The following is a 25,326-nucleotide window of genomic DNA, read 5'->3' on the forward strand; positions in this document are numbered from 1 at the left end:
CAGCAGTGAACAAAACAGACAAAAAAATCACTGCTCTCATTAAGTTATATTTAGTCACTAGAACTTAACAGACACTCTTTATTGTGCCTAGTAAGTCCTTGCTAATCCCTTTCCTTCTTTGTTCTTTTTCTGCCCCCAAATCCTTTCTCATCAAGCAGCATTCTAGTTACTCCCCAACATGCATTCTCTGAGCCAAGTAAATCCTGCTTTCTAACCCCATTCCTGGTCTCCAACAACTTCTTCACTCTCCTGAATGAGTGTATGCATTGCTGGTTCTCACTTTTTCAACACCATCTCTCCTGTTATTCTCTAAATTTTTTTTTTTTTTTTTTTGAGACAGAGTCTCACTCTGTTGCCCAGGCTAGAGTGAGTGCCGTGGCGTCAGCCTAGCTCACAGCAACCTCAAACTCCTGAGCTCAAGCGATCCTCCTGTCTCAGCCTCCCGAGTAGCTGGGACTACAGGCATGCACCACCATGCCCGGCTAATTTTTTCTATATATATTTTTAGCTGTCCATATAATTTCTTTCTATTTTTAGTAGAGATGGGGTCTCGCTCTTGCTCAGGCTGGTCTCGAACTCCTGAGCTCAAACGATCTGCCCACCTCGGCCTCCCAGAGTGCTAGGATTACAGGCGTGAGCCACCGCGCCCGGCCGATTCTCTAAATTTTGACTCAAATACCATAATGAATATTTTCTTCTCTAGCTGTTCTTTCACTGGGTCTTCCCAGTACTGTTCTAATTTACACTTGATTAACAGGTTCTTTTAAGTATTCAAGAGTTGTTTCATAATGCTATGCTTGCTGACTCCAGCTAAATTGGGTGAATATAAAAACTCCAAACTCTAAATAAGTCAGCAAGGTAGAGCAGAGAGAGTCCTGGACCAGCAGTTGGACAATGTAGTTTTTCTTCTGGCTCTGTTACTAGCTACCTACAATACAATCTTGAGCAAGTCACTTAACTGCTTCATAAGTTGAGCAACCTAGTTTCTCTTCTGGCTCTGTTACCACCTACCTACCATATAATCTTGAGCAAGTCACTTAACTGCTCCATACTTCAATTTTCTCCCTCCCTGAAATTAAGAGGTATGACTAGAAACACAGGTAGTCTCTTCAAGTTCTCTTGCAATTCTATAATTCTATTATTTTTAATTCTGCAATCATACTTCATGAGCTTGGAAAAATTGTTGAATTTTTCTACCTTTGTTTTCTTAATTTAAATAGAAGTGATTGATTTAAAAGATACGGGTATAATGAAAAGTAAACAAGATGTCTTTAAGAGAAAATATACTTTGAAATTATATAGTGCTATCTCATAATTTAATTCAAGAAAAGTATGTGCCATCATTACACATCCATGATCACATCAAATTTTGTCCAAGAGATAAAATGAAGTAAATAGTGATAATTATGTACCATCAAACAAAACAAAAAAATTGAACCACTTTAAGTGGGAGAGAAATAAAGTAAAACATTTTTACTTACATGTACACACACACACAGTTAATGGGGACATTATCCAACATCAGGATGATGACTAGTCAAAGTGTTTCTCATTCTAAAATATTCCATATCTACAAACCTAGCACTTTTATTTTTTAAATATTAATACTTTGAGAAGTGGTCAAGTGAATTTTTTATATAAGAAATATGTATAAAGATTTTCATTTCATCTGCCACCAGATTATTTTTTACAGATTATTATATATACTATTAAGTATGAAAATTGCATAATATGTTGTCAACATAATTTCAGCAAAATTTACATTCAGTGAGATTTTTATACTTGGCAGAAAATCTTGTAAAATGTTATATAAAAATATTCATATTTATGAAATTTTGAGCATTAATTCAAGAGGCAAGAACACTGACATTATATAGTCTACAGCAGCAACAAATCTCTTGGGGAGTACTTGGTATCAGAAGTTAAAATAGTTAGAGATATTTTTCTATCATGGAGAACAAAGAAAGAGCAAAAGGAGGCAGATTCTTTTTCTACCTTTGAGAGAAAAATGCATCTTGGACATTGAATATCTCTCACCTTCATTTTCTCACTCTTGGAATGTTAATTATGTTTGGAAGGGAGTTCAAGGCCTATCTGATAAAAAAAAATCTTGACTTCTCTTTGGGCTTAATTCTCTTTATTTAAAACCCCATAGCTCCCATTTTATTTCTGTGGTTCTTTATTATTTCTGCATTCCTACCTTTTCTTTCTGTGTGCTTAAGTGCTATTTTATTACACAAGGGTACCAAAGATATACAAGGATATATCATTAGTTTTATGAAGGAAGTCAAAGTGAAAAATGAATTCAATATAACACATTTTGCTTTAAGAACACATACCTTTCAGAGTAAAGTTTTATTAAGGATCTCAAACTAGGTATCAACCAAATCACATTTGAAATATCTGTGTCTAGAGAAATAACAATCACTTTATCAGCCCCTATAATTCTTAGAGTCCTGACATTGAAGAGTTCCTTAAAGACCAAGCAATATACCCAAAACACCTAAAGTTTCTGCATTTTCCCTAAACCTTACAAATTGCAGAAATTATCTACTTTTTAAAGATCAGCATCTTCCTTGTTAAAAGCTAGTAACCCCTAAGCCCTTGTCTTCACTAATAAAGATTAATAGAAAATGGATAGAATCTAACTGTGCCCCTTCAAACCATCTCTTTTATTTTCTGTTGAGTAGGTAGCAGTAAATAGAGTAGTATATTTGACAATTAACAATGTTAAAAGAAAAACTTTACACAAATTAAGTTTAACAGAGTTTATTTGGGCAAAGAACAATTCATGAATTGGGCATCATTCAGAAATAGGAGAGGAGGTTCAAAGAGCTCCACCCAGCAATGTAAGCAGGCAATATTTATAAAAAGAAAAAGAAAGTGACCTACAGAAACAGCTTTACTGGTTACAGCTTAGCATTTGCCTGATTTGGGCATGGTGTAATGAGGCATTTGCCTTATATGAACATGATCTGATGAGTTGGTAGCCTGGGATTGGGTGAAGCTTGACTGTTGTGATTGGCTGATACTTAGCTATTTGTTACAAGAATGTAATCTTAAATTAGGTTGCGCTTTGTTTACATACTAAGTTACATTGCAGTTTGCTATGTACAAAGGAAATTTTAAGTTAAATTTAATTTAACAGCAAGAAGCCTTTTTGCTCAGGGATCCAAAACATTTGGTTAATACCAAATGTTTTAACCAAATGGTTAAGGTTAAGGATTTCCTCATCTAAGAAATGTTAGTAATTTCCATTTTCCATGTCTATATGTGAAAGCTCAAGTTATGTTTTTCAGCAGCTGTCTTTGTACCTTTGCATCTTGGTTTCCACATTCACAAAACAAAAATGTAGAACTATAATCTCTCAGATTTCTTCTAGCCCTAATAGCCTATGCTATAACCAGAAAAAAAATCATTGAAAATACAAAGAAACATTTTTATGAAGAAACATTTCAAATACAAACATAGGTTAATCATTTAGGAATATTTGGTATGCACTCATGAAATAAAAATAGGGCAGCTGCTTTCAACAAATGTATTAGAAGTGTGTGTTGAAAACATTTCACAAGCTTCACATAGTCAAAGAAAATATTTTCTGAACTCATAGTGTTTCATTACATTTAGATCTTCAAAATCATGTCACTGACAAATACCACCTTTGCCTTGTAGAGATCAACAAGTAATGTTTAGGACATATCAGAAATACTTTAATAAATTCTTTAACAAAGAATGATCCTGGAGCTCACCTGCGGAGTTCTGAAAGTTCTTGTTAAAAATACGGATTCTTGTTAAAGGTGCAGAAATTCTAAAAAAAAAAAAAGTATAGAAATTGTGGAGGTGGGACCTAGCAATCTGGATTTTAAGCTATTCAAATGTTTCTTATGCACACTAAAGTTTGAGAACCAGAGCTTTAGAATGAATACCTTTATACTCATTGTTTTAAATTAGAAGCCATTCTCTAACTGACTTTCACCTTTCCAGCCCTTACCCAGTGTCCTCTGTCCTTTATAAGCCTTTTGCTTAAGTTTTTGTCCTCATATCACGTCTTTCCTTTCACTCTTATGCTTTAGGCAGAAAAAAAGAGAACCATTTCATATATAGTTAAGATGATCAAACATTCTTAAATTTACCTAACTCCACACCTTAGGAAAAGTCCCGTTACTCAGATACTTGAGAGCGTTTCATCTTTTATGGTTCCAGGTCCTTCTGCTGCTGCTCTTAACTCTCTTGACTGTCCTCTGTTCCTGACTTCTAACAGCCTCCCCACCACATGCTGTTAAGTTTCTCTTGGATACTTTAGAACTGAATTCCCTAAATCTCAGTGCTATTTTTCTCTCTTAGGGGACACAAAGGGGTTCACTGACCCAGTAATAAATACGCGGCACCATTTAACCCAGAACTGGGGTTGTAACACTTCCTTATATATACAAAGCGGCAGCTTGAGGTCTCACCATAGGCAGCCTACTCTTCACCATATCTTCCTGTAAGCCTCTCCACTACCATGAAATTTTGTTTCCTCTATCAGATAGAGGGAGACCAAGCACTAGGCATCTTTATATTCTCGCTTCCCTTCCCCCTCTCCCTATTCCCCAAGGCCTCCTTGAGACTTAGAAGCACTTGATAAATATTTGCTTAATCAGTGTCTTTTCTGCCATTTGCTGCTTTACCATGTCTGGAATCTTCCTTTCCCTGCCTACATTTCAAAATGTCCTACTTGACAGCCTCTTTCACCCTCAAGGGGACCAAGCTGTGAATTCCAGACACTCCAGGGAATCCCTGTAACCAGTACTCATTACATGCCTTTAAACAGCTAAAATCTTGCATGGGGAATTCTCACTTAGGCTTATCATAGAAAAGTGATAACAGAAAGAGAAGGGAATAGAAATATAAATGAACTGACCTCTACACTGTATGCAATCTGAAAGCACTATTATATTTAATTCATGACATTTATGGTATTTCATGATTCATTTATTAGATAATAATATCCTTGGAGTCTTGAACAATTTAATTTATCTTATTTAATGGAAATGCCTTCATTTCTCTGAATATATTGTTTATATTGTGCACGATAGAAACTTTTTTTGACAATTTGGAGAAGTATAAAGCTGAAGGAATAAATCACCTGTAAATCTACCTCTGAGGGATAACCTGGTTGTCATTCCAGAATTTTTTCATACATAGACAAACATATGCACGCACATACATACACACACATTTTAGAAAAATCAAAAAAATAGATTGCATCCATTTCTGTAATCTGCTTTCTTAGCAACTACATGATCACCTTTTCCATATCCATAAATATTTGCCCATGTCATCGTATTGAACATTACATAGGATTTCATTGTATGAATTCACCATTATATATGTAATCAATTCCCTATTATCTTTTAAATTGAGATGCTTAATTAAATTCATATATAATTAATTTTGAAGTGCAAAACATATATGTTTCATTGCATTTGAAAACAATTAGAAGGTTGGATTTTTGCATTTCATAAGCAATTTCCTAGCATTGAATATTTAATTTGTTTCTACTCTGTATCAATCATAAATGATGCTCTAAATAACATTTTCCACCTATGTCTTTGTATGCTTTTCTAGTTATATTATTAGTATAGATTCCTTAAATTTAAGCTTATGAGTCATTGCATTTGCACATTTTAAAGACTTCCATGTATCATCAAATTATCCTTCAGAAAGTTTGGAATAATTTAATTTCAGGAGATAAGTATTCTTTGGTGATTCTGTTTGACTAAGGCCAGAAGGAAAATTGTATTTGAAATGTCAGGCTAAGTTACCAAATGTCCAAGGGAAATGTTGCTCTACCTGGTTATTTTGCTTTATATTTCAATCTTTGCAGCAATAGAGACTGTATGATATTTTTGTTATAAGCAGAACTAATTATTATGAATTAATTAGTAATTACTAATAATGTGTGAGTGATGCAGCATAATTCCTAACTTACCTGAAAATAAAGCTTTGCTAATATTCTGCCTTTCCTCTTTGTTTTCTGGATGATGATTTATTTTATTAATTTAGCTGCTCGTCCTCAAGTAAAATGTGGATTTTATAGCATAGATCACTCATTTGTATATTCTTAAATAGCTTCTAAGGATTAACATGTTCTAAATACAGCTGATGGTAAAGCATTCAGTCTCCTGCCTAAATTATTCATGTTTGGGGGAAGCTTTCAGACAAATGTCTGATTTTATTCTTCCACGTGAGTTGTTGTCTTAGTACATTTTACACAGAGGAAACAAAGTGGAAAATGTTGGAACTTGGTGAAAACAAATCCCAGGTGCACACGAATAAAGAAGGGTAGAGGAAAAGGAGAAGCATATGGGAAGAGGAGCAGAAAGGAACAGACGCCAGACGGAAGGAGTCAATGGAAAAGGCTGCCTAGGGTGTAGAAATGGAAAAGTCAAAATGTGGGGAGAGACCTTTCCATTTCTCAAAGCAGAAAGAATTCCAGTACTAGCATGAGTCAAATGAAAACTGAGTGTTTTTTACTAGTCACTCGGTCCAATTTTTTTCTACCAGAAACATTAAGAATCATTGACTGCAACAGTATGGGAAAGCATTCGAATCCAGTATATATGTCATGCCAAAAGTCTCAGAATTCTGCATGTGGAAACAAACATATGGCTAAAGATTACCTTTCCTCAAAATTGCCATCAAAATACCCCCCATTTTATGGCTCTCAAAAGAAGGTAACCAGATTTTCATTGAAGAATGCTAGGTAATTCACAATAGGTTTATACACTATGAAACTAACCAACCAATGTGTCTTTAATGGAATTGTTGGAATCAGCAATTATACTTCTAGATATTCTGACATAGTTTGCTCCGGTTATTTTTCAGGTCCCATTTGGAAGCCAGTTCTGACCAGTGGAAGCGTCTGCACCTTTCTCTTCAGGAACTTTTAGTGTGGCTACAGCTGAAAGATGATGAATTAAGCCGGCAGGCACCTATTGGAGGCGATTTTCCAGCGGTTCAGAAGCAGAATGATGTACACAGGGTAGGACATTTTTAAGCCTAGTGTCTCACACATAGTAAGCACTCAGTGACTATTTTAAAATTAGTTTTGTCTCACTAAAATGGTAACTAAAAAAAAACAAAAAAAATAGTTTCGTTTAAAATTAAGTTGAATAGAAATCTTTTTTACTCTTCTCATCCAAAAGTTGATTATAAATAATCCAAGCCATTATATTTGAAATGTCAAAGGCATCTACGTTAACAGTACCCTTTTAAAAATTGCCTATCTCTTTTGGCTATTTTTAAAAAACTTTTCACTATGGAAAATATTGAACATATACAAAAGTAGACATAATGCTATAATAAACACCCGTGTACTCATCAAGACATCAACAATCATCAGTTCATGGCCAAGCTTATTTCTTCTATAGCTCTACCCTTTCTACTATTATTTTGAAGTAGATCTCAGACATGTATCATTTTATTTATAAATATTTCAAAATGTTAACAAATATTCACTCTTTTAAAGTAGCCATAGTGCGACTATAATCCTTTAAAAATGTCAATAATTTCATCATATCAAATATCCAGACAGTATTCAAATTTCCATTTCTCTCACATATGTCATACATTTTTTAACATTTTCTCGTTTGGGTTTAAATAAGAATTGAAATAAGGTCCACACATTACATTTGATTAACTTGTCTTTTAAATCCCCCTTTTGGATTACTTTTTATTTTGAAATAATTATAGATTCACAGTAAGTTACAAAAATAGGACAGAGTTTCCCTGTACATTTCACCCAGTTTCCTCTAATGGTTACATCTTACAGAACTGTAATACAATTGTTATTGTCATTTCAACATGCAATCAATATAAAAATGTACATTTACAGCCCATCTCAATTCACTAGAGCTACGTTCCAAGTGTTCAGTAGCCAGATGTGGCTAGTGTCTACCTTTTAAACAGTGTAGTTCTTAGAGTTTTGATCATACTTGGCTTTGGCTTTTTTTGGCAAGACTGCCTCATGCCTGTTAGTGTATTCTTACATCTTTAGAAAGCACATAATGCTTTGTTCTCTCTTTTGTGTGTGTGACTTTTAGCAGCTGTTAATGATCAGTAGCTAAGAGTTGCAATGTGATAATTGCCTATCTCTATCATTCCTTCTTCATTTATTCACTGGAGTAAGCCTATGAAAAAAATGTTGTGTACTCATCCACTATTTGGGTACCCAGGATACTGTTCATACAGGATGGACAAGATGAATGTTTCTACTTTCCCAATTTTCAGAATAACAAGTTGTTAGCTGGCATCTTCCCACAGTGACCGATTGTTTCTTTTTTTGTTTTGTTTTGAGTTACATTTCTATCTTCTCTACTAGGCTGTGAGTGAGAAAGGCAGCAATTTTGTCTTGCTCACCTCTAAGACCTGAGAGCCTAGCAAAATGTCTGGTGTACAGTGGATACTAATAAGTGTATTTGGAATGAGAATAAAAGGTACATGAAAAGAAATGAGCAGCAAACCATATAAATTACCAGGAAATAATAAAAACTTAATAAAATGTTACTGCTTTTGTATGTTCAGCACTTAAAGGAAAGATCTCTATGGAGACACAGTCAAAGTGGCATTTTGATGAAAGGTCAGGGGTTTATATTGTTCTGGAGAAGAGGATATAGGAGATTAGAAGAAGGGAAGAGAGTATGAGGGGAGACCCAGGGTCTTTGTAAAAAATGCCAAGGAAACTTCCAGTTTCTCCTTTAGCCATTCCCCTTCATATGATTCAGAATATTAAATAGCTTTTGTGGTAGGGTGAAATTTAAATGTGCTGTATTTTTTAAATGTTCTAACTTTGAATAAACAGTCAAAATACTCTGGTGTCTGTATAGAAGAGCATTCTTTGAGAAGGATGAGCATTTTAAATAGAATGCATTAAATGAGGCAGAATTTCTACAAAAGATGAACTTTGTTCTAGCTCCAGAAACCAAAGAAAATGAATCACTGGGCAAGTACACTAGCAGTCATGAGACTGGGAATCTAGTCATCTTCCTCCATAAGTTACATTGTGGTTGCTACTTTGTTCTTCAGCTATGTAAGATGAGGAAATTAGTCCAAATAATTGTCATGGTTCCATATAGCCAGAATTTTGTTATAAATGCTGCTTCACTATCCCTGGTTATTGGTTTTTGTTGCTTGCTTTGATGGTAAATGTTTGTACTTATCATTCTCAATTGTTACTCAGGAATCTCATGACAAGTAACATGATCTGAGGAGATGGTTATGCTAGAGTTATGGGTAACAATCACCAGAATGAAGGTAATTAATCCCTACTTGACTAGTGTGCTTGCTCAGATACCTACCTATTACCTTTCTTGGATTTAACAGGACTTCCAGCTCGTTGATAACTCTGTGTTTTCTACATCAGTTCCGTCATTCCTCCATCTTTACCTCCTTCTAAGTACAACTTAGATTCAATCATGAAACATTTTAATAACTCTATTCAGAACCCCAAATTTTTTTTGCTCCTTTATCTTTTTGTTGCTATAATCTACAAAACCCCAACACTTGGAGAATCTCTCTAAATATTGAATATTTTCTCCTACCCAGACAACAACATAGTGGACTTGAAGACCAACCTCCAGCCTTCCACTGTCAGTGCTTCACTGGGCCAATTTATTTACAAAATATTGTTTGACTCTGTCTACTGCTGTCATGATCATAGTTACAAGAGGCCATTTCTCCTAACCTTTCTGTACCTGCTCTTACCACCCTACACTGTAATCTCTACATTTCAGTCAAAGTAATATGTCTAAAAACATAAAATGAATTTTGTCAGTCCTCATCTTAACACTCTTTAGTGACTTCTCAATGCTCTTGGAAAAAGACCTAAATCCTCAGGAAGAGCTAAAAGGCCCTATCTGGCTGGTCTGTCCTCAATCTTCTCTTTTCTTACTATTCTTCCCCTGCTATTTGGACACTAGCCATACTGCCTTTTTTTTGGGGGGGGGGGTTCCAATTCTCCATATTCTTCTTGGACAGGGCTGGTCCTCTGTCTGAAACCCTTTCTACCCACACCCACCCCTTCATAATGTCCTGGTTATCATCTAATAATCCTTTACATCTTGGCTCAAACATTGTGTAAGCTTTTCCTTGATGCCCACGTTTAACCATATCTACCTTTTATACATTCTAGTATCACCATCTACTTTTACTTCTATCACTTACCATTCTTTATCATTATGTATATGTGTAACTATTTGATTAATGTCAATCACTCCACTAAACCATATGCTCCAAGAAGCTTTCTTGGGACAAGGAAGGGAAGTGTCATTTTTATACCCAGTGCTGCCTTATCAGTGCCCAGTACATGGTAGACACTGAATACATAAAGGAACAAAGGAATCAAGAAAGAAAAGAAAGCAGAAAGGGAGGAAGGGAAAAAAAACAACCAATCAAATAATATTAAACTTTTCATTCTTCTCTAGTCTACTGAGACCAACGGCAGGGAAAGAAAGAATAGAGAATAATGTTCCTTCCTTTCTTGCAGGACTTTTTTCTTTATTCCCAACTAAGCATCCTTTTGTAAATTGTATAGAGCTACTTTGGTGCATGATGTTTTTTATTTGTAGTCTGGCCCAGTGCTTTCTCAAGCTTCTCTTGGTATCTTTGAGAAAAATCCTTGACACAAAACACTCTCCTTTCTCAAAGAACATCATCACTTCTGGGTGTTGATGAGAGAACAATTTAACACTCTGTTTTACTCAGAATTTTGTCACATTTATGTGGTAGCCCTTTCATAGTTGCAACGGAAGGGCTGTCTAGTTAGTGATGCTCTTGTTGCCTGTAGACAAAAGAACAAAGGAAAATCCTTGAAAGTGGATCCCTCTGTTGGATCTTCTGAATTCAATTAGGAAGAGAGAAAGGAAACATAATCAGTACAAAAATCCATCAAGATCTAATAGTTGACAGATTTTGTATTTGTAGACTTTTGTTTTACTTTGCCATATTTCCGGGGTTATAAATTTTCTTGCTCTCTGTAGGTTTCTTGATTCAATTGTTGTTCGTATAGAATGCTTGGTATTAGGATGGGTCACTTGTAATCATAAACTTATTCCCTATGTATTTGGAGTGTCACTTTTTTTAATCATCTGCTTACTACCTATTGTAAATTATTAATGTCCTTGGTCATTCCTTTTTATGGGAATACAAGTCACATTAAAATGTCAAAAGATGAAACTATAATCAAATATTGCTCATTTTCACTTTCATTTTCTATAAATCAGGATGTTTATAAAACAGGTAATTTATATTCTCTTTGTATATAATTTCAGATTAATGATAATATTTTGTAACAAAATATCATATGTCTTATACACTTTTCTTGCAGGGAAACTATATAGTCAGTCTCAATTGCTGTGATATAGAGGTATATGGTTTTCCTGTAGGTAAAATTCCAAGATAGTCCACACAGGTAGTTGGGGACTGCAGTCTCACTCCTCAAAGCAATTTTCACACCCATGGGAGTGGATCTATGTTCCCCAAACCAGCTGGGCAGCAAAATAACTGCAACTGAATGGCTCTCAAGACTAATTAACAAAATAATGCTCCATATGCAGTGAAGTGTTATAAATAATTAAAGCTCAAATGTGCCTTAGCAAATATAAACTGACCAATTTTTATATCTTTTGGATACATTATCCTGGCTTTTACAGTTCCTCATTACTTGCCTCACTAGACTGACTCGTTTTCAATTAGTGTGTATTATACTGGTCCAGATATATTTTTAAAACTGACTTCCTTTGTTTTACTTGAGCAGTCACTAAAGTGATATTTATTACTTGTCTACTTCTGTGATTAACCTAAAGAGAGTTTTAAAGGTGCAAATCATAGTGGGGAATTTCTAAGGAGAACTGCAATAAACCATTAGCTTAGTTAATTCCCTTCCTCCTACCCCAAATCCAATTGGAGATTAGATCTTGATTATAAGAACACTGTAGGTAATGACTTTTTGTTTGCATTTTTACTAATGAAATTGTTTGTCCTTAGGTTTTCATCTTTCAATTTAAAAATCTCTGCAATCCTTTCCCTAGAGATGGTTAAAGACACCTTCGAAGCTTCCTGAGATTTTCTGGTTAAGATTTAGATGGAAGTAATCAATACATACATTATTAAAAGAGTGGACAGAAAGCCATTATTTCTTGGATGCTGTTGACAAATGAAAAGGCTTGAATAAAGTAGTTTACTTGTTCATTTGTCAGGTCATATATTATGCATGTTCGATTTCCTCAGAAGTCACCACAAAGTGAGGGAAAGGTTTAGAAATTCAATAAAATTATCCTGAAATCACATTGTAGTGTATACATTTATTTAGGCTAATTCTCTTATCAATGCTGGCCTCCTTACTCTGGGTACATTTTAGTATGTACATTAGCTTGATGAGTTCTCTGTGTTTTCTTTCCATAGGAAGTAGAAAATATCTTTGAGTGCCATTTGTGAATGTCAAGATTTAAGTCAGTACTCTGTTAAGAAAAATGCTTTGTTTCCTATCACCTCTGAAAAACAACGAAAGGTTGGGGTAGAATGATTCATTCCAACATTCAGTGATCTGGTCTCTTAGAGTTTCTAAACAAGTTTGGTTCCCCTGCAAAGTTCACTTTTAATTCTACTCCAAGATGTTTTCTTATGTATGTTGGAGGAAATAGATGTCTTTTTGATCTTTTCTTCACCATTTTTGTATAAGTTTGATATCCTATGCAGTCGTATTTAGGGATGCTGAATAGAAAAGACTCAAAAATTATTTTTAGAACTGCATTTCTAGGCATTTCAGCCTTCTAAAAACTAAGTCTAAGTCTTCTAAAAACGAGCTATATCATCAAAACATAAGAAAGTAGTTATCTAGGAATCACTGCTTTTCTTTAATGACTATAACAAGATGAAATGTGAATAATTTACAAACTGACTTCTCTACCAAAAGTCTCCTTTCTCACTTTGTCAAAATATTTTGATATCTTGACAAATACTCTTAAAAATAGTATTTGTATAGTGTTTTGCCTTTATAAAGCATGTTTACACACATTATTCATTTAATTACAAATGAACCCCTGTGTCCTACCTTTCCCCCATAAATTTATTTTAGGAGAAATTATACCATAACTCAGATTTCCAGAATTTATTGATTATTTCAGGAACTATTTATTGAGTGCCTACTCTATGCCAGGGGCTAAGGATATAACAGTGAACAAAGCAAGTCTCTGTCCCTGTGGATGTTCAAATTTTGTGTGTGAGGGAAATACACAGTGAACCAGTAATTTAATATATAAATTCATGTCCAGTAGTAGTAAGTGCTTTGAAGGAAAAAATACACAAAGCATAGATAAAGACTGAGGAATATTAGCCTATCTGAGGAAGTTATGTTTGGGCAAAGACCTGTGTGAGTGAGCCAAACAAAAGACCTTGGGTAAAGAGTATTCCAGGTAGAGGGAGCAGCAAATTCAAAATCCAAGTGTAAGAACAGGTTTGCAGTATTCCAGCAATAACAAGATGGGCCGTGTATCTCAAGGGAAATAAGAGCAGTAGACAGTGGTATGCTATAGAGAGAGGTAAAGGCCAGGTAATGAATGGTCTTGTAGGCTGTAGTTTGGAGGTGGCTTTTATTCTGTGTGTAATGAGACATCACTGGAGGACTCTCAGCAGGGATGATATGATCTGATTTATGTGTTTAGAAGTTGACTCTGGCTGCTGTATGGAGAATTGACTATAGGAGGAGCAAAACTGAAAGCACAGAGAAAGGAGGATGGTGAAGTCATCTAGGAAGGAAATAATGATGACTTGGACAGAATGGAAATAATAGATATGGTGAAAAATTATTTGATCCAAGATATATTTTGAAGGTAGAGCTGATAGAACTTAAGATAGATGGGATGTGGAGTGTGAGAGAAAGCAAAGAGTCAAGGATGACTCTGAGGTCTATGGCTTGAACAAATAGGAAAATGATGGTGCCATTTATGGAGATGAAAAGACTTGGCAATGATCTTGTTTGAGGGTATGTGCTTGGAGTGAATCAAGGGTTCCATTTTTGGATTATGTTGATAGACAGAGACAAATGGTATGATTCAGAAATTGTTCACACTTGACAGTCTCAAATTTTGGCTTAGTCTCTTGAGAATGGATATAAATTAATTTGTCACAGGGTTTCCTAATAATCCATTCATTTGTACTATCACTTCAGAAGGAATTTCTAAAATTTAAGGTTTAGGCTCAATGACCTAAGACCTAATTTTCTAAATGGTCATGGGAACAGATTGAGTTTTCATCAGTAATTTCTCAAGGTCAGCTCAGAACTTAACAACATTATTGTCGGTAGGAAATAACTTCCCCAGTGGTTGTTGGAAGCAGCCCAGCCTTAGGATTGAGAGTCAAACAGCTGTTCAAGATGCTGTGTGGGCACTAAACTATTCCTCCATAGTATCACAGACCAGCAAGCAGGCTGGACTCTATTCTAGCCTATGCCCTTGATCTCAGAAAATATAACTTTTTTTTAAAAGACTTCCAGAAAAAATAAATCTCAACAAGGAGTTTGTTAAATACATTTTCCTCTTAAACACTCAAAAATGTTTTTTCTTTGAATAAATTAGATTTTTTTTAAATTAATTTCAGGCTTCAATATATTCTTTTACTTTTCAACTTTACTTCAAATTGATTTAATCTCATTTATAAATTAATGTTGTTCATGTTATTGACCATCTGAAACAATGACTGGATATATCTGATACTGCAATCCTTTATCTTCACTTTTATTCAGAAGTAGAATGAAAATAAGATGAAGCTGTTTTCATCTTATTTAAAGGTGATTATGTAGTCAAACTCATAGAAGTGGAGATTGGGGGTGGGGTATTGTTGCTCTATGGCTATAAAGTTTCAATTAGGAAAGATAATAAGTTCTAAAGATGTGCGGTATAACCTAGTGCCTGTATTTAACAATACTGATTCATGCACTCAAAAATTTGTTAAGAAGGTAAAGCTCACAGTAAGTGTACTTACCACACTAAAAAAAAGATGATTGTGACCTTTTCTTTGTAACCCAGGGGGCCATTTTTATAACTTCTCTAATACTAGCTGTCTCAAATGACTATTAAGGGAAACCTCTGTGTTGCTGTTTTTTGTTCTGTTGCCTCTTTCTTCAAATTTCTTTCTTCCATGAATCCCTATGAATTTGCTTTAGATTCTTAGAAGCAACATTCTTGCTACCCTGTCATGTACCACATTTCTGGATCTTTGCTCTTTTCCAAGCTCTTGGTTTTCAATTAATTGGCCATTGATTGTGCCTAAGTCAGTATTTGGTAAAATATTTATGTTTTTGGAACTCAGTACATAGGGTAAATATTTAAATGAAGAAAGTCACTATGGTAACAGAATGTATTCAGCAACTTTCTTATCAGACATAACAACATAGGAGGCATAGAAACAATGCAGAAATAATATTGGAACTAAATGATAATACAGGATGACAAAACTATTAAATACTGATCAAATTACAGATATGACTGTGTTAATGTCCTTGTCTTATGCCCGTTTGTTGAATGAATGGAACTATTGGATCACCCTAAATTTCAGGGTCTGTCTAGTGTTCTCTCATCTCCTAGCTAATGATGCAGACTAGAGGAAAAGCCCTAAGCACTAGTTCAAACCATAGAACTTCTGAGTGTTTGGACATGAACGTCTCCTTTAAGAAATTACTAAAATGCCTGTAATCCTAGTACTCTGGGAGGTCGAAGCGGGAGGATCGTTTGAGTTCAGGAGTTCGAGACCAGCCTGAGCAAGAGCAAGACACCATCTCTACTAAAAATAGAAAGAAATTATATGGACAGCTAAAAATATATATAGAAAAAATTAGCCAGGCATGGTAGCGCATGTCTGTAGGCACAGCTACTTGGGAGACTGAGGCAGAAAGATTGCTTGAGCTCAGGAGTTCGAGGTTGCTGTGAGTTAGGCTGATGCCATAGCACTCTAGCCAGGGCAACAGAGCGAGACTCTGTCTCAAAAAACAAAAAACAAAAAAAAAAAAAAGAAAGAAAGAAAGAAAAAGAAATCACTAGGATGAAGAAGACAGAGGTAATAGGGTTACCACTTGAGGAAATTCCATACAGTACCTCAATGGTGACACTCAGCTTTGGATCTGGAACATAAGAGTGGGCCCAGAACAAGATCTCTCCATTTTATCCCAATTAACAGCATTATTTTTTTCTCTAATGATTCATGAGACCAGGCTTTCACCTGCAAGTCTGTTTTGCATCTAAATCAACTTGGCCTACATACAATACACTCTGGTTTTCTAACTGGGTGCTCTATATTTTATTCAACAGTATTTATTGAGGATATACTGTGTGCCAAGCTATGGTTATAATTTTTATCATCAGTAATGATGCTTAACAGAGACTCTTTCAAATTGCTATCATACAACAGGCCTATGGCCAATAAATGATCTAAACGTTGATAAGATCATTGATTATAGAATATTAAAACTGGATATTACAGCTTAAGTGTTCAGCAAATGCCCACATTTTACAAATGAATGAGCAAAGTTGCAGGCGGATTTTATGACCTTTTCTAGATTGCCAGGTTCTGGCCCAGTCCAGACTTGAACCCCAGGGCTCTTGCCACTCAGGACAGTGATCTTTTCACCACTTCAGTCTGCTTCCCACAATGGTTCTGGAAAGTTCTGCCTACAAATAAGGAAATAATGTGTAGTCGTTCCCTAAGATTTCATTCTGAATGACTTTGCCACTTCAGTGGGAATATAGGTAAAACTCAGCTCCAGACACACTGTACATTGGGACTCAATGAAATCTGCATTTTGAAAAGCAAGGGCTTTTGCTTGCATCCATAATAATACCATCCCCCATCCCCTGTCTCTAGGTGAAAGCAAGATAGCTTTTCTCCCTGTAATGTGAGCACCTGTGGCCAAAGCTCTCATCCTGTCTCTCTCTTCTCTGAGGTACATCAAACAAATCAGTATCTCACTTTTCATCCCCTCCATACATGGTTCTGAGCTACTTCCTTCCACATATGGCATTATTAGGCATGTTTGGTAATATTTAAGCAGAAAGCACGAGGGGTAGAAAAAAATAATCAGTGACTTGGTTCTTCTCTGTTACTTTCAGGTATTTTTAAAGTTTCTAATTTGCTTCATGGCCATTAGGATTTTCCAATTATGTAGCTTCCAAATCATTATAATTCAGGTAGCCTTTATTTTATGCTTTCAGCTTTATTTTATGCTTTCAGCCTGACTTTAGAATTTCAAGATTTGAATTCTCTTTTAAATTTTATTTTAGAATATTATGGGGTTATAAATGTTTTGGTTACATAAATTGCTTTTGTATCATTTGAATTATCAAGATTTGAATTCTAAGTTTCTAGTTAACTGATGGCCTTAGGTAAACCCTAACTTATCTGAACCTCAATTTGTGCTGGTAAAACATTCATGACATAAAAGTACACACCACAAATATGCCTACTCAACCAGACTAAGGACAAAGATCAAGTCCCTGCATCTTCCCTTCCTTATACATGGTAGGTTCAATATTTTTGAATGAATTAATAATCAGCAATCAATCACCAGTTGGCCAATACTTATGGTGTATAAGTCCTATCCATTGGATAATTTAACCCTCAAAATAAATGGATTACCTTGGGATTTACCACTGCTGTAATATTATAGAAGCATGCTTCATATAAGTTTATTTCATGAACCTTAAGAAGCTGAAGGAAAAAATTCAATTTAGTATGCCTAATATATTCTCATTTGCATAACAGAATATTATTTTATTTTCATGGAAGTGCTGCAAGTCTTTAGTAATTTCTTCTAATTCTTCCATGTCACTATTTTGGACCCTTGAGTCTTGCTGTCTTGGAAAGGTGAAAAAAAAGGTATGGGGAAGAGGGTATGTTTTAAAAAAGATAATTTTATCTGTTCAAGGGATTCAGGAAGTAATTATCCTTACATTTGAGTACCAACATCTAAATACTGTTAAAATATATTCTTTATGCATGTGGGAGAAGTTCTCTATATCTGATACCTTTTCATATCAGCACATGAATGAACTGACTTCTCTGATTTCAAATTTTAATTAGCTATAATTTTGAAGTCGGTATCAGTATATATGAGTATGTAGTTTCTCAAACTTCGTTCAAACAGACTTTCTTTTGGGAGACACAACACTTATTATCAAAGAATCACACTGAATGTTCTTGGTTTTGTTTTAAAATGTCTTCATTTTCTTTCCTTTTAAAATACAATAAATGGCATTACCATATGCAGTTTATGGTAAGTTATTAGACATTCAAAAATTGATTTTCCATTATTTCAATGCAGATTCTACTTTTTTTTTACTACATAAACCTTTGTCTCTTAAACTCCATGCTACAAGGATCACTGATGTCCATTGCCTAGAACAGTATCTGATACATAGCAGTTGCTTAAAGTTTGTTTAGTGAATAAATGGAGGAGAGACTTACGTATAACCATGTTGAAAAATGACATATTACTGTTTATAGTTTTTTTCCACATAAGAAACATTATCATTTTCTTTATCCCCTTATTTTCTTAAACCATTTCCCCTTTTTTCCTGGGGTCTTTGCCCCTTTTGTAGTCAGTCTGAATATTCTGAAATTCTGAAGATACAATCGTGTAACCCTCTCTTCCATTCACTTTCTTTTCTTAATTTCAGGCAATGATATGAAAATAATGGTACTTATGTCTTTGTAATGACAGAACTTCCTTTGTCTTTTCTTTAGACTCATTTTAATCTTCAGTGACTCATATTTAAGAAATGAACAGCTGTGGTGGAGCTAAGTCCTTGGCAACAACTCGAGGGGCAAACAAGTGGTCTCTCACAATGGGTGGTCCTTAGTCTTGAGTTATTTACTGTGCGGTTTAAACAATGGAATTGCATCATCGAGTAGTGCCTTGGACTTTTTAAATTTTATAAGACCTTTAAGGTTCATTTCTTTATTTTACAGATCTTGCTCCATCAATTATCTCCACTTTCCCCTGTCAAGGTCTTTAATATATTTTTCTCTGCTAGGGTGATCAACTGTCCAGTTTTTCCTGGAACTGTCCAGTTTTCCTGAGACTGTTCTGGTTTTAGCATAGCATGTCCCACATCCTGAAAAACCCAGTGCTGGGAAAACCACGGTGGGGTTAATTACCCTACTGTTAGCTTCCATCCTTCAATCTATCTTCAAATCATTCCTATCTTAAAAAGAACATCTCGTTCCTTTTTCTTGTCATCCTCTCTGTCCTCCTGGCCTATCTTCCTCTTTTCCTTCTCAGAAAATTTAAAAAAAAAAAAAAACACTTAACAAATACTTTTTGCTTGAAATCCTAATCCTTCATCTTCCACTCACTCTTCAACCAAACCTACCTCTGAAGGCTACTGCCCTACGCTGAAATTGCTCTCACCAAGTGCAAGGAACACTCTGCAGTGTGCATCTTGCTTTACCTCTATGTATCATGATTAGCCGCATTTGTATGCCTTCTTCTCAAAACTCTCACTTTCTTTGAAATTTCTACGCTCCTCATTTCCCCCAATCTCTCCACATATCTGTTCCTTTTTGGTTCACTCATGAGATCCTATCCCTCTGTCTCCCCATTAAACTTGGATATGTAGGCACTCAATGTACATCAGCTGACTGAGAGAATGTCCTTTTCTCTAAATCTCCCTTTCTTCTCTCCAAATATCAGACTTTATTATTTTCCTATGGAAGGAATGTTACTTTGCCAACCTGAGCTTATCACACTCCCTCACTCTGTTTCCCATACACAGAACCCCTCCTTCTTCATGTTGGGTTTTTAATATTAATCTTTATTGATTTAATCCTGAATGCATTTGTGGTGTTCTGGATCAGAGGTAGATTTCTTTTAATTACCTTACAGTAAGTACTGTTGCTGCCCTTCTCCTTTTGCCCAGACTTACCCCTAGGGTGATGTGATAAATGCTGATGAAAAATTTTCCTACTTCAATGGCTGGGTACTCCATAGGCAAGAAAGCAAGAAAAATTATTTTTTTCTCTGCTTGCAAAAGAAAAGGAGACAGCCATCCCCCTGTCCTCCTGAAAGGTTGTCCTTGGGAAGATAATGGGCCAGAGTCCTAACTCTAACTTCTTTAAGAGCCAGCTAGCCCAATGTGTCTCAGGTTTTACAAGCTAGAAATATCTCCAAGGTCTGGCCTTCACATTTTGTGAAATATAAATACCTAGAGAGATAGCCACTCCAGCCTTTCTGACAACTTAGAGCTTAACCTAGAAACCTATTCTGGGCTATAACCATTTGGCCCTCTTGGATCAGAGAAATTAACTGGACAAATAGCTACAGATCTAATTCTTATAGTGTGAGAAGGTTTTAGGAGACTAGAGCTTTTTATAGGTGCACTAAGAAATCCAGGAAAGTTTATTTCCTCATATAATTAGTTTAATTACACCCAGCATTCACTCATCTACACAACTAGGATTCATCCTTGCTCCTTTCTCTCTCTTTTCTCCAACATCTGTTCAGTCACTGAATCCTCACACCTCTACTTTCTAAATATTTCCCTATCCTATAGCTTTTTTAATCCTGGTACAATTGCCCTGGGTCAGATCCTCATAATATTTCACTGAATTTTTGCAGTTGTGTCCTCATTGTCTCTCCAATTCCATTTCTGCTCTTCTCAGATACATACTTTGTTTTTGTTTTTTTTTTTCAGAGAGATCTATTTAAAACACATATATGCCTGTGCCACTCCCCTGCTTAAATTCATTCAAAGGTTCCTGATTACCTAAAAGGCAACACCTAAGCATCTTAGCAGGCCACATACGGTCATAGAGAGGCTGAGCTTCAAATTCTGGCTTAAAAGTCTAATATATTTCCAGATAATAATAGTGGCCTGTTTCATCTATGGGCATGCCCTTCCTTTGTTCTTTATATTCTAGAAACACTGCCCTGCTTGAGATACCTATATACACGATACTGTAGTATGTCCTATGTCTTTGCACTTGCATTTTCCTCTTCGTGGAATGCTCTCTAACCTACTCTTCCTTGACTATGTCATGTTCATGCTTTTGATTTCCTCATGACTACTATCTTCTCCTGGAAGCCTTGTATTGAAAGCATATTGTATCGAAATTATTTATGTGTTTGACTCTTTCATTATAACTGTAAGTTCCTAAGTAGAAGGGACTGTTGCCATACTGTCAAGTCCAAATGGAGAGATGAAGCAAAATAATTTACTTGAAGTTGGGAAAATTACATGTATGAAAAAATATAGGAATATAAGAACTATATATATACATACACATGTGTATGCATATGCAATAAGAGAGATTTCAAGTGAAATATTAGAAAGAGAATCAGTCTTATATGTAACCAGAGTAATTAACCCACCTACCCAGTATGATTTCAAGGATACAGGAATATCTGACTATACAGAGATTACTTCCCCATCCATAGACTGAATCCTAATATTCCATTTACAGAACTCCATTATTTTGGTTAAAACATCTTGTGTCTCTCTGTTGGATTGTAAATAACTGTGGATGATGAATCATTTTGCAAAGTATCAGACTCAGAATCTTTGGAATGGTGAATGCCACTAAGATTTTACTAATAAACATGTCATATAATACAGTTCTGAAGCACTTTTGTAACATAATGGTGTATCTGAAATTTAAAGGAGGATACTGCTAATTTTTTCCCAGTGACAGAACAGGACTTAAATTTAGTAGGCAACATTGCTAAAAATAAGAGAGAGTTGAAAAAAGATATTAAAAATTAAGCCTTAGATCAGGGAATTATTATTGCTGTTGTTGTTACACAAATATATTAGCATTTATGTAACAGGCACTTAATACATTTATTAACACCTTCACTTCTGAGATCAGGAAATCTGGGTGAATAACTATCTTTGATGGTTTCAGAGTATTTGTTAGTTTATCCTAGCCTCACAGTATGCTCCACAATCTTCTTAGCATTCGATTATATATGAACTTACTGTTTTTACTCTTTCTAGTGTGTTAGTTTTCTCCTTTCATTTGGTCAAGATACTTCTTAAAGGCATTTTGCTTTTCTCTTAATCCCCTGTATCAAAGAAGATTACAAATTAAAAATTAAAATTGATAACTGGCCCAGATGGCCTCAAAACACCTATTCTAAGTATATTCATTTGTAGAAACTTAACGTGTTTCCACAATTCCTTCATCCACTCAAAACATTTCTACTATTCTCAAAGAGGTCACGATAGATAATATAATGGGTATTTTTCAAAAGTACTGAGAGTTTTCACTTATACTGTTAATACATTATTTTATTCATTATCAGAAATTTTGACAGAATTAACTGGTGATCATTAATTGATTTGTTGTATACTTCAGTACAGCCTAGGTCCCTCCAAATGGCCCTTAAGGCTTCCCATTTTCTTTTGGATTCATTCTTTTCGGTGTGTTTAAGTCCTAATTAGCCATGGTAAGGTTTTGCAATATATACCTTGCAACTTTAGCTCTAGATTTCAAGTTTGGCAGTCAGGTTATATAAACAAAGTACTCTTATCTGAATGAGAGGGCATTAACTACCTAGAAAGATCCCCTCTTCTCCCCAAAATATTTTCACAAACACAGTGGTTTCCTTATTAACAGAAAGACCTATAAAACTTTTTAAAAAAATCATTTTATGACTATCAGTTTATAAATAAAGGAGATATAAATTGACCTGGGAGTTTCATAAATAAATTCTGAGCACCCAGGATTAATTTTGAGAAGAATGCCACAAGCCAAATAAGCATTTCTTTTCATCTCATTTCACAGGCCTTCAGGAGGGAATTGAAAACTAAAGAACCTGTAATCATGAGTACTCTTGAGACTGTACGAATATTTCTGACAGAGCAGCCTTTGGAAGGACTGGAGAAACTCTACCAGGAGCCCAGAGGTAATTGAATGTGGAACTATAATAACATATTGATAGAAGGATCAGTGGTGACAGAGCAGCCCATCCATTCTTGCTGCCAGGGTCTGGAAAGCTCTCATATTTTCTAGGTTAAATAGAATCAATTCAAACTAAACATAGATGTTGAAGAAGAATAAGGACTCATAAACCATCACGCATAAATCTGTTTGCACATTCATAAATAAACATTAAAAGAGATTAGCAATCAGTTATTGGAACAGTTAGGAAATAATAAACAAAGGGGTTTATCTGTGAGGAGGAATTCTGTTGTTAAAAAGATGACAAGCTAATTTTCAATGTAAGAGCCTGACTGAAGTGAATTAGAGCTTATGGTGTGCATCCTAACATTTTTCTCCTCAATAGTTTGAATGAATCATAGATTATCTGATTGATATAAGGTAGAAAAGATTCACTCAGGAATACAGACTTTAGATGTGCTGGACTGTATCAAAATTTATGCCAAATTGTAAAAGAGCCATTAATCAGTAGGTTGGCCACTTGTTAAACTGTACTCTCTTTCTTCCTTCCAGTATGACCTTTTTGACATGTTCAAAAACAAAAATAAGTGTGCCCTAAAACCTTGTTGTATTGCCAATTTAGAGCTGCCTCCTGAGGACAGAGCCCAGAATGTCACTCGGCTCCTACGAAGGCAGGCTGAGGAAGTCAATACTGAGTGGGAAAAATTGAACCTGCACTCCGCTGACTGGCAGAGAAAAATAGATGAGGCCCTTGAAAGACTTCAGGAACTTCAAGAGGCAACAGATGAGCTGGACCTCAAGCTACGCCAAGCTGAGGTGATCAAGGGATCCTGGCAGCCCGTGGGTGATCTCCTCATTGACTCTCTCCAAGATCACCTCGAAAAAGTCAAGGTACCTACCATCTACTACTTTGCCTCAGGGCCCTTTGAGAGACACAAAAGAGGTTCTGATCTGCATTGTAGTGTAATGTTTTCTTCCCACAAAGTTAAAATAGGGCCCTTAAACAATAGAAATCAGTCCATCTTTCACAAATTCAAGTTCTTCTTTCACATGGTATTTTCTCCAAGAGAAGATAGTGATCTAGTCATCTGTCTTCCATGATATGAAATGAAATATTAAAAAGTTACAGGGCAAAAAAATCATTTTGATTTTGCTATTAGGAAATTAACTTAAGTGTTTGTACTAAAGAAGTCTGATTTCCATGTGTGTTTATGTGTATTTTTTGTGTTACTTAGTATCAGAGTAGGGAAAAATACAGCATTTAATCAAAAGCCAGGATTCTAGGTTTTAGCTTTTTTGCCTGCTACATTATAGGACTTGGGTAAGTTATGATACTGTTTGAAATCAAACTGTTAATGCTGTCCTTCCTTTGGAAGGCAATGTATGAGTACATACAATTTGAGGTTGCCTTAACCCACTGCAGTCATGAGGAAAAATCATTCTGTATTTGGAAGACTGCTGTCTATGAGACCAAAGCTAAATTCCCTTGTGGCCCAAAGATGGCAAATATATTTATAAAAAAAGAATATACATATTGAGCAGTATCATTTTGAAGTCAGCAACTACTCCTTTAGTGTCAAAACTACAAAAGTCCTCCTAGATTCAAATTCAAAATAAATCAAATTCTCTCATGCATTTGGTATGTTTGCCAGAACCCTCATTCTGGAAGTTTTCTTCCTTAGCTTTCATGGCACTCTTTGGTCTACATTCTTCTTCTTCCTATTTTTCCCTAAATTCTTAACCTCTACCCACCCTTCAAATGTTGGTGTGCCCAAGTTTTTAACCTTAGCCCAATTCTCTTTTTTGTTTTTTAAATGCTCTGTGTTTGAGACAGCATGGATAATGATGACTCTAAATCTCTACTCTGGATCTCTCCTCTGATCTCCTAACCCATGTGGCATTAGAATCACAAATGCAGCTACTCTAAAACCAAGCTCATTGATTCTCCTGTTCTTCCATTTGCTATGCTATCCTCTTCTACCTGCCTCCCTGTTTTCTGTGTTTCCTATAAAATATGAATAACTAAAAGTTAGTGAATCTTAATCCAACAAATTTTCCCAGACTAGAAATTTTAGTTTCGTCCTTAAACTCTTCTACATTTTCAGTGATTCCATGTGATTGCTCGTGTGATCTCAGAATGTCTTTCATTTTTTCTCTCTTCTTTTCAACCAATGTCCTTTTTATAATTCCCAGCATCTTTTACTTAGATGATAGCTGTATACATCTTTAAATCCCATTCCCCAGTCAATGTGCCTGGCATATCATAAACATTGCATTTTTAAATGTTTGGCTAATGAATGAACGTATGAAGTTTCCTTACTGATATTCCTGCATTATCCAGCCTCTTCTGACTCCAATCCAAACTCCTTGCAGGAGAGCGCTTGCCCAGAGAAT

At 35.3% G+C, this 25,326-nt stretch overlaps 1 protein-coding gene across 4 annotated transcripts in view; it reads left to right on the forward strand.

The window, feature by feature from the left end:
- DMD (dystrophin) overlaps positions 1-25,326 on the forward strand; it is a 1,602,346-nt gene that overhangs the window by 1,247,024 nt on the left and 329,996 nt on the right. For all 4 annotated transcript variants that reach the window (XM_069463910.1, XM_069463912.1, XM_069463911.1 and 1 more), the window contains 3 exons: positions 6,871-7,027; positions 22,816-22,936; positions 23,555-23,823. In XM_069463910.1, the coding sequence (XP_069320011.1) occupies positions 6,871-7,027; positions 22,816-22,936; positions 23,555-23,823 (547 nt within the window). The remainder of the gene's footprint in view (positions 1-6,870; positions 7,028-22,815; positions 22,937-23,554; positions 23,824-25,326) is intronic.

Source organism: Eulemur rufifrons, chromosome 30 (assembly GCF_041146395.1).
Source record: "Eulemur rufifrons isolate Redbay chromosome 30, OSU_ERuf_1, whole genome shotgun sequence".
In the NCBI taxonomy this organism is placed as follows: domain Eukaryota; kingdom Metazoa; phylum Chordata; class Mammalia; order Primates; family Lemuridae; genus Eulemur; species Eulemur rufifrons.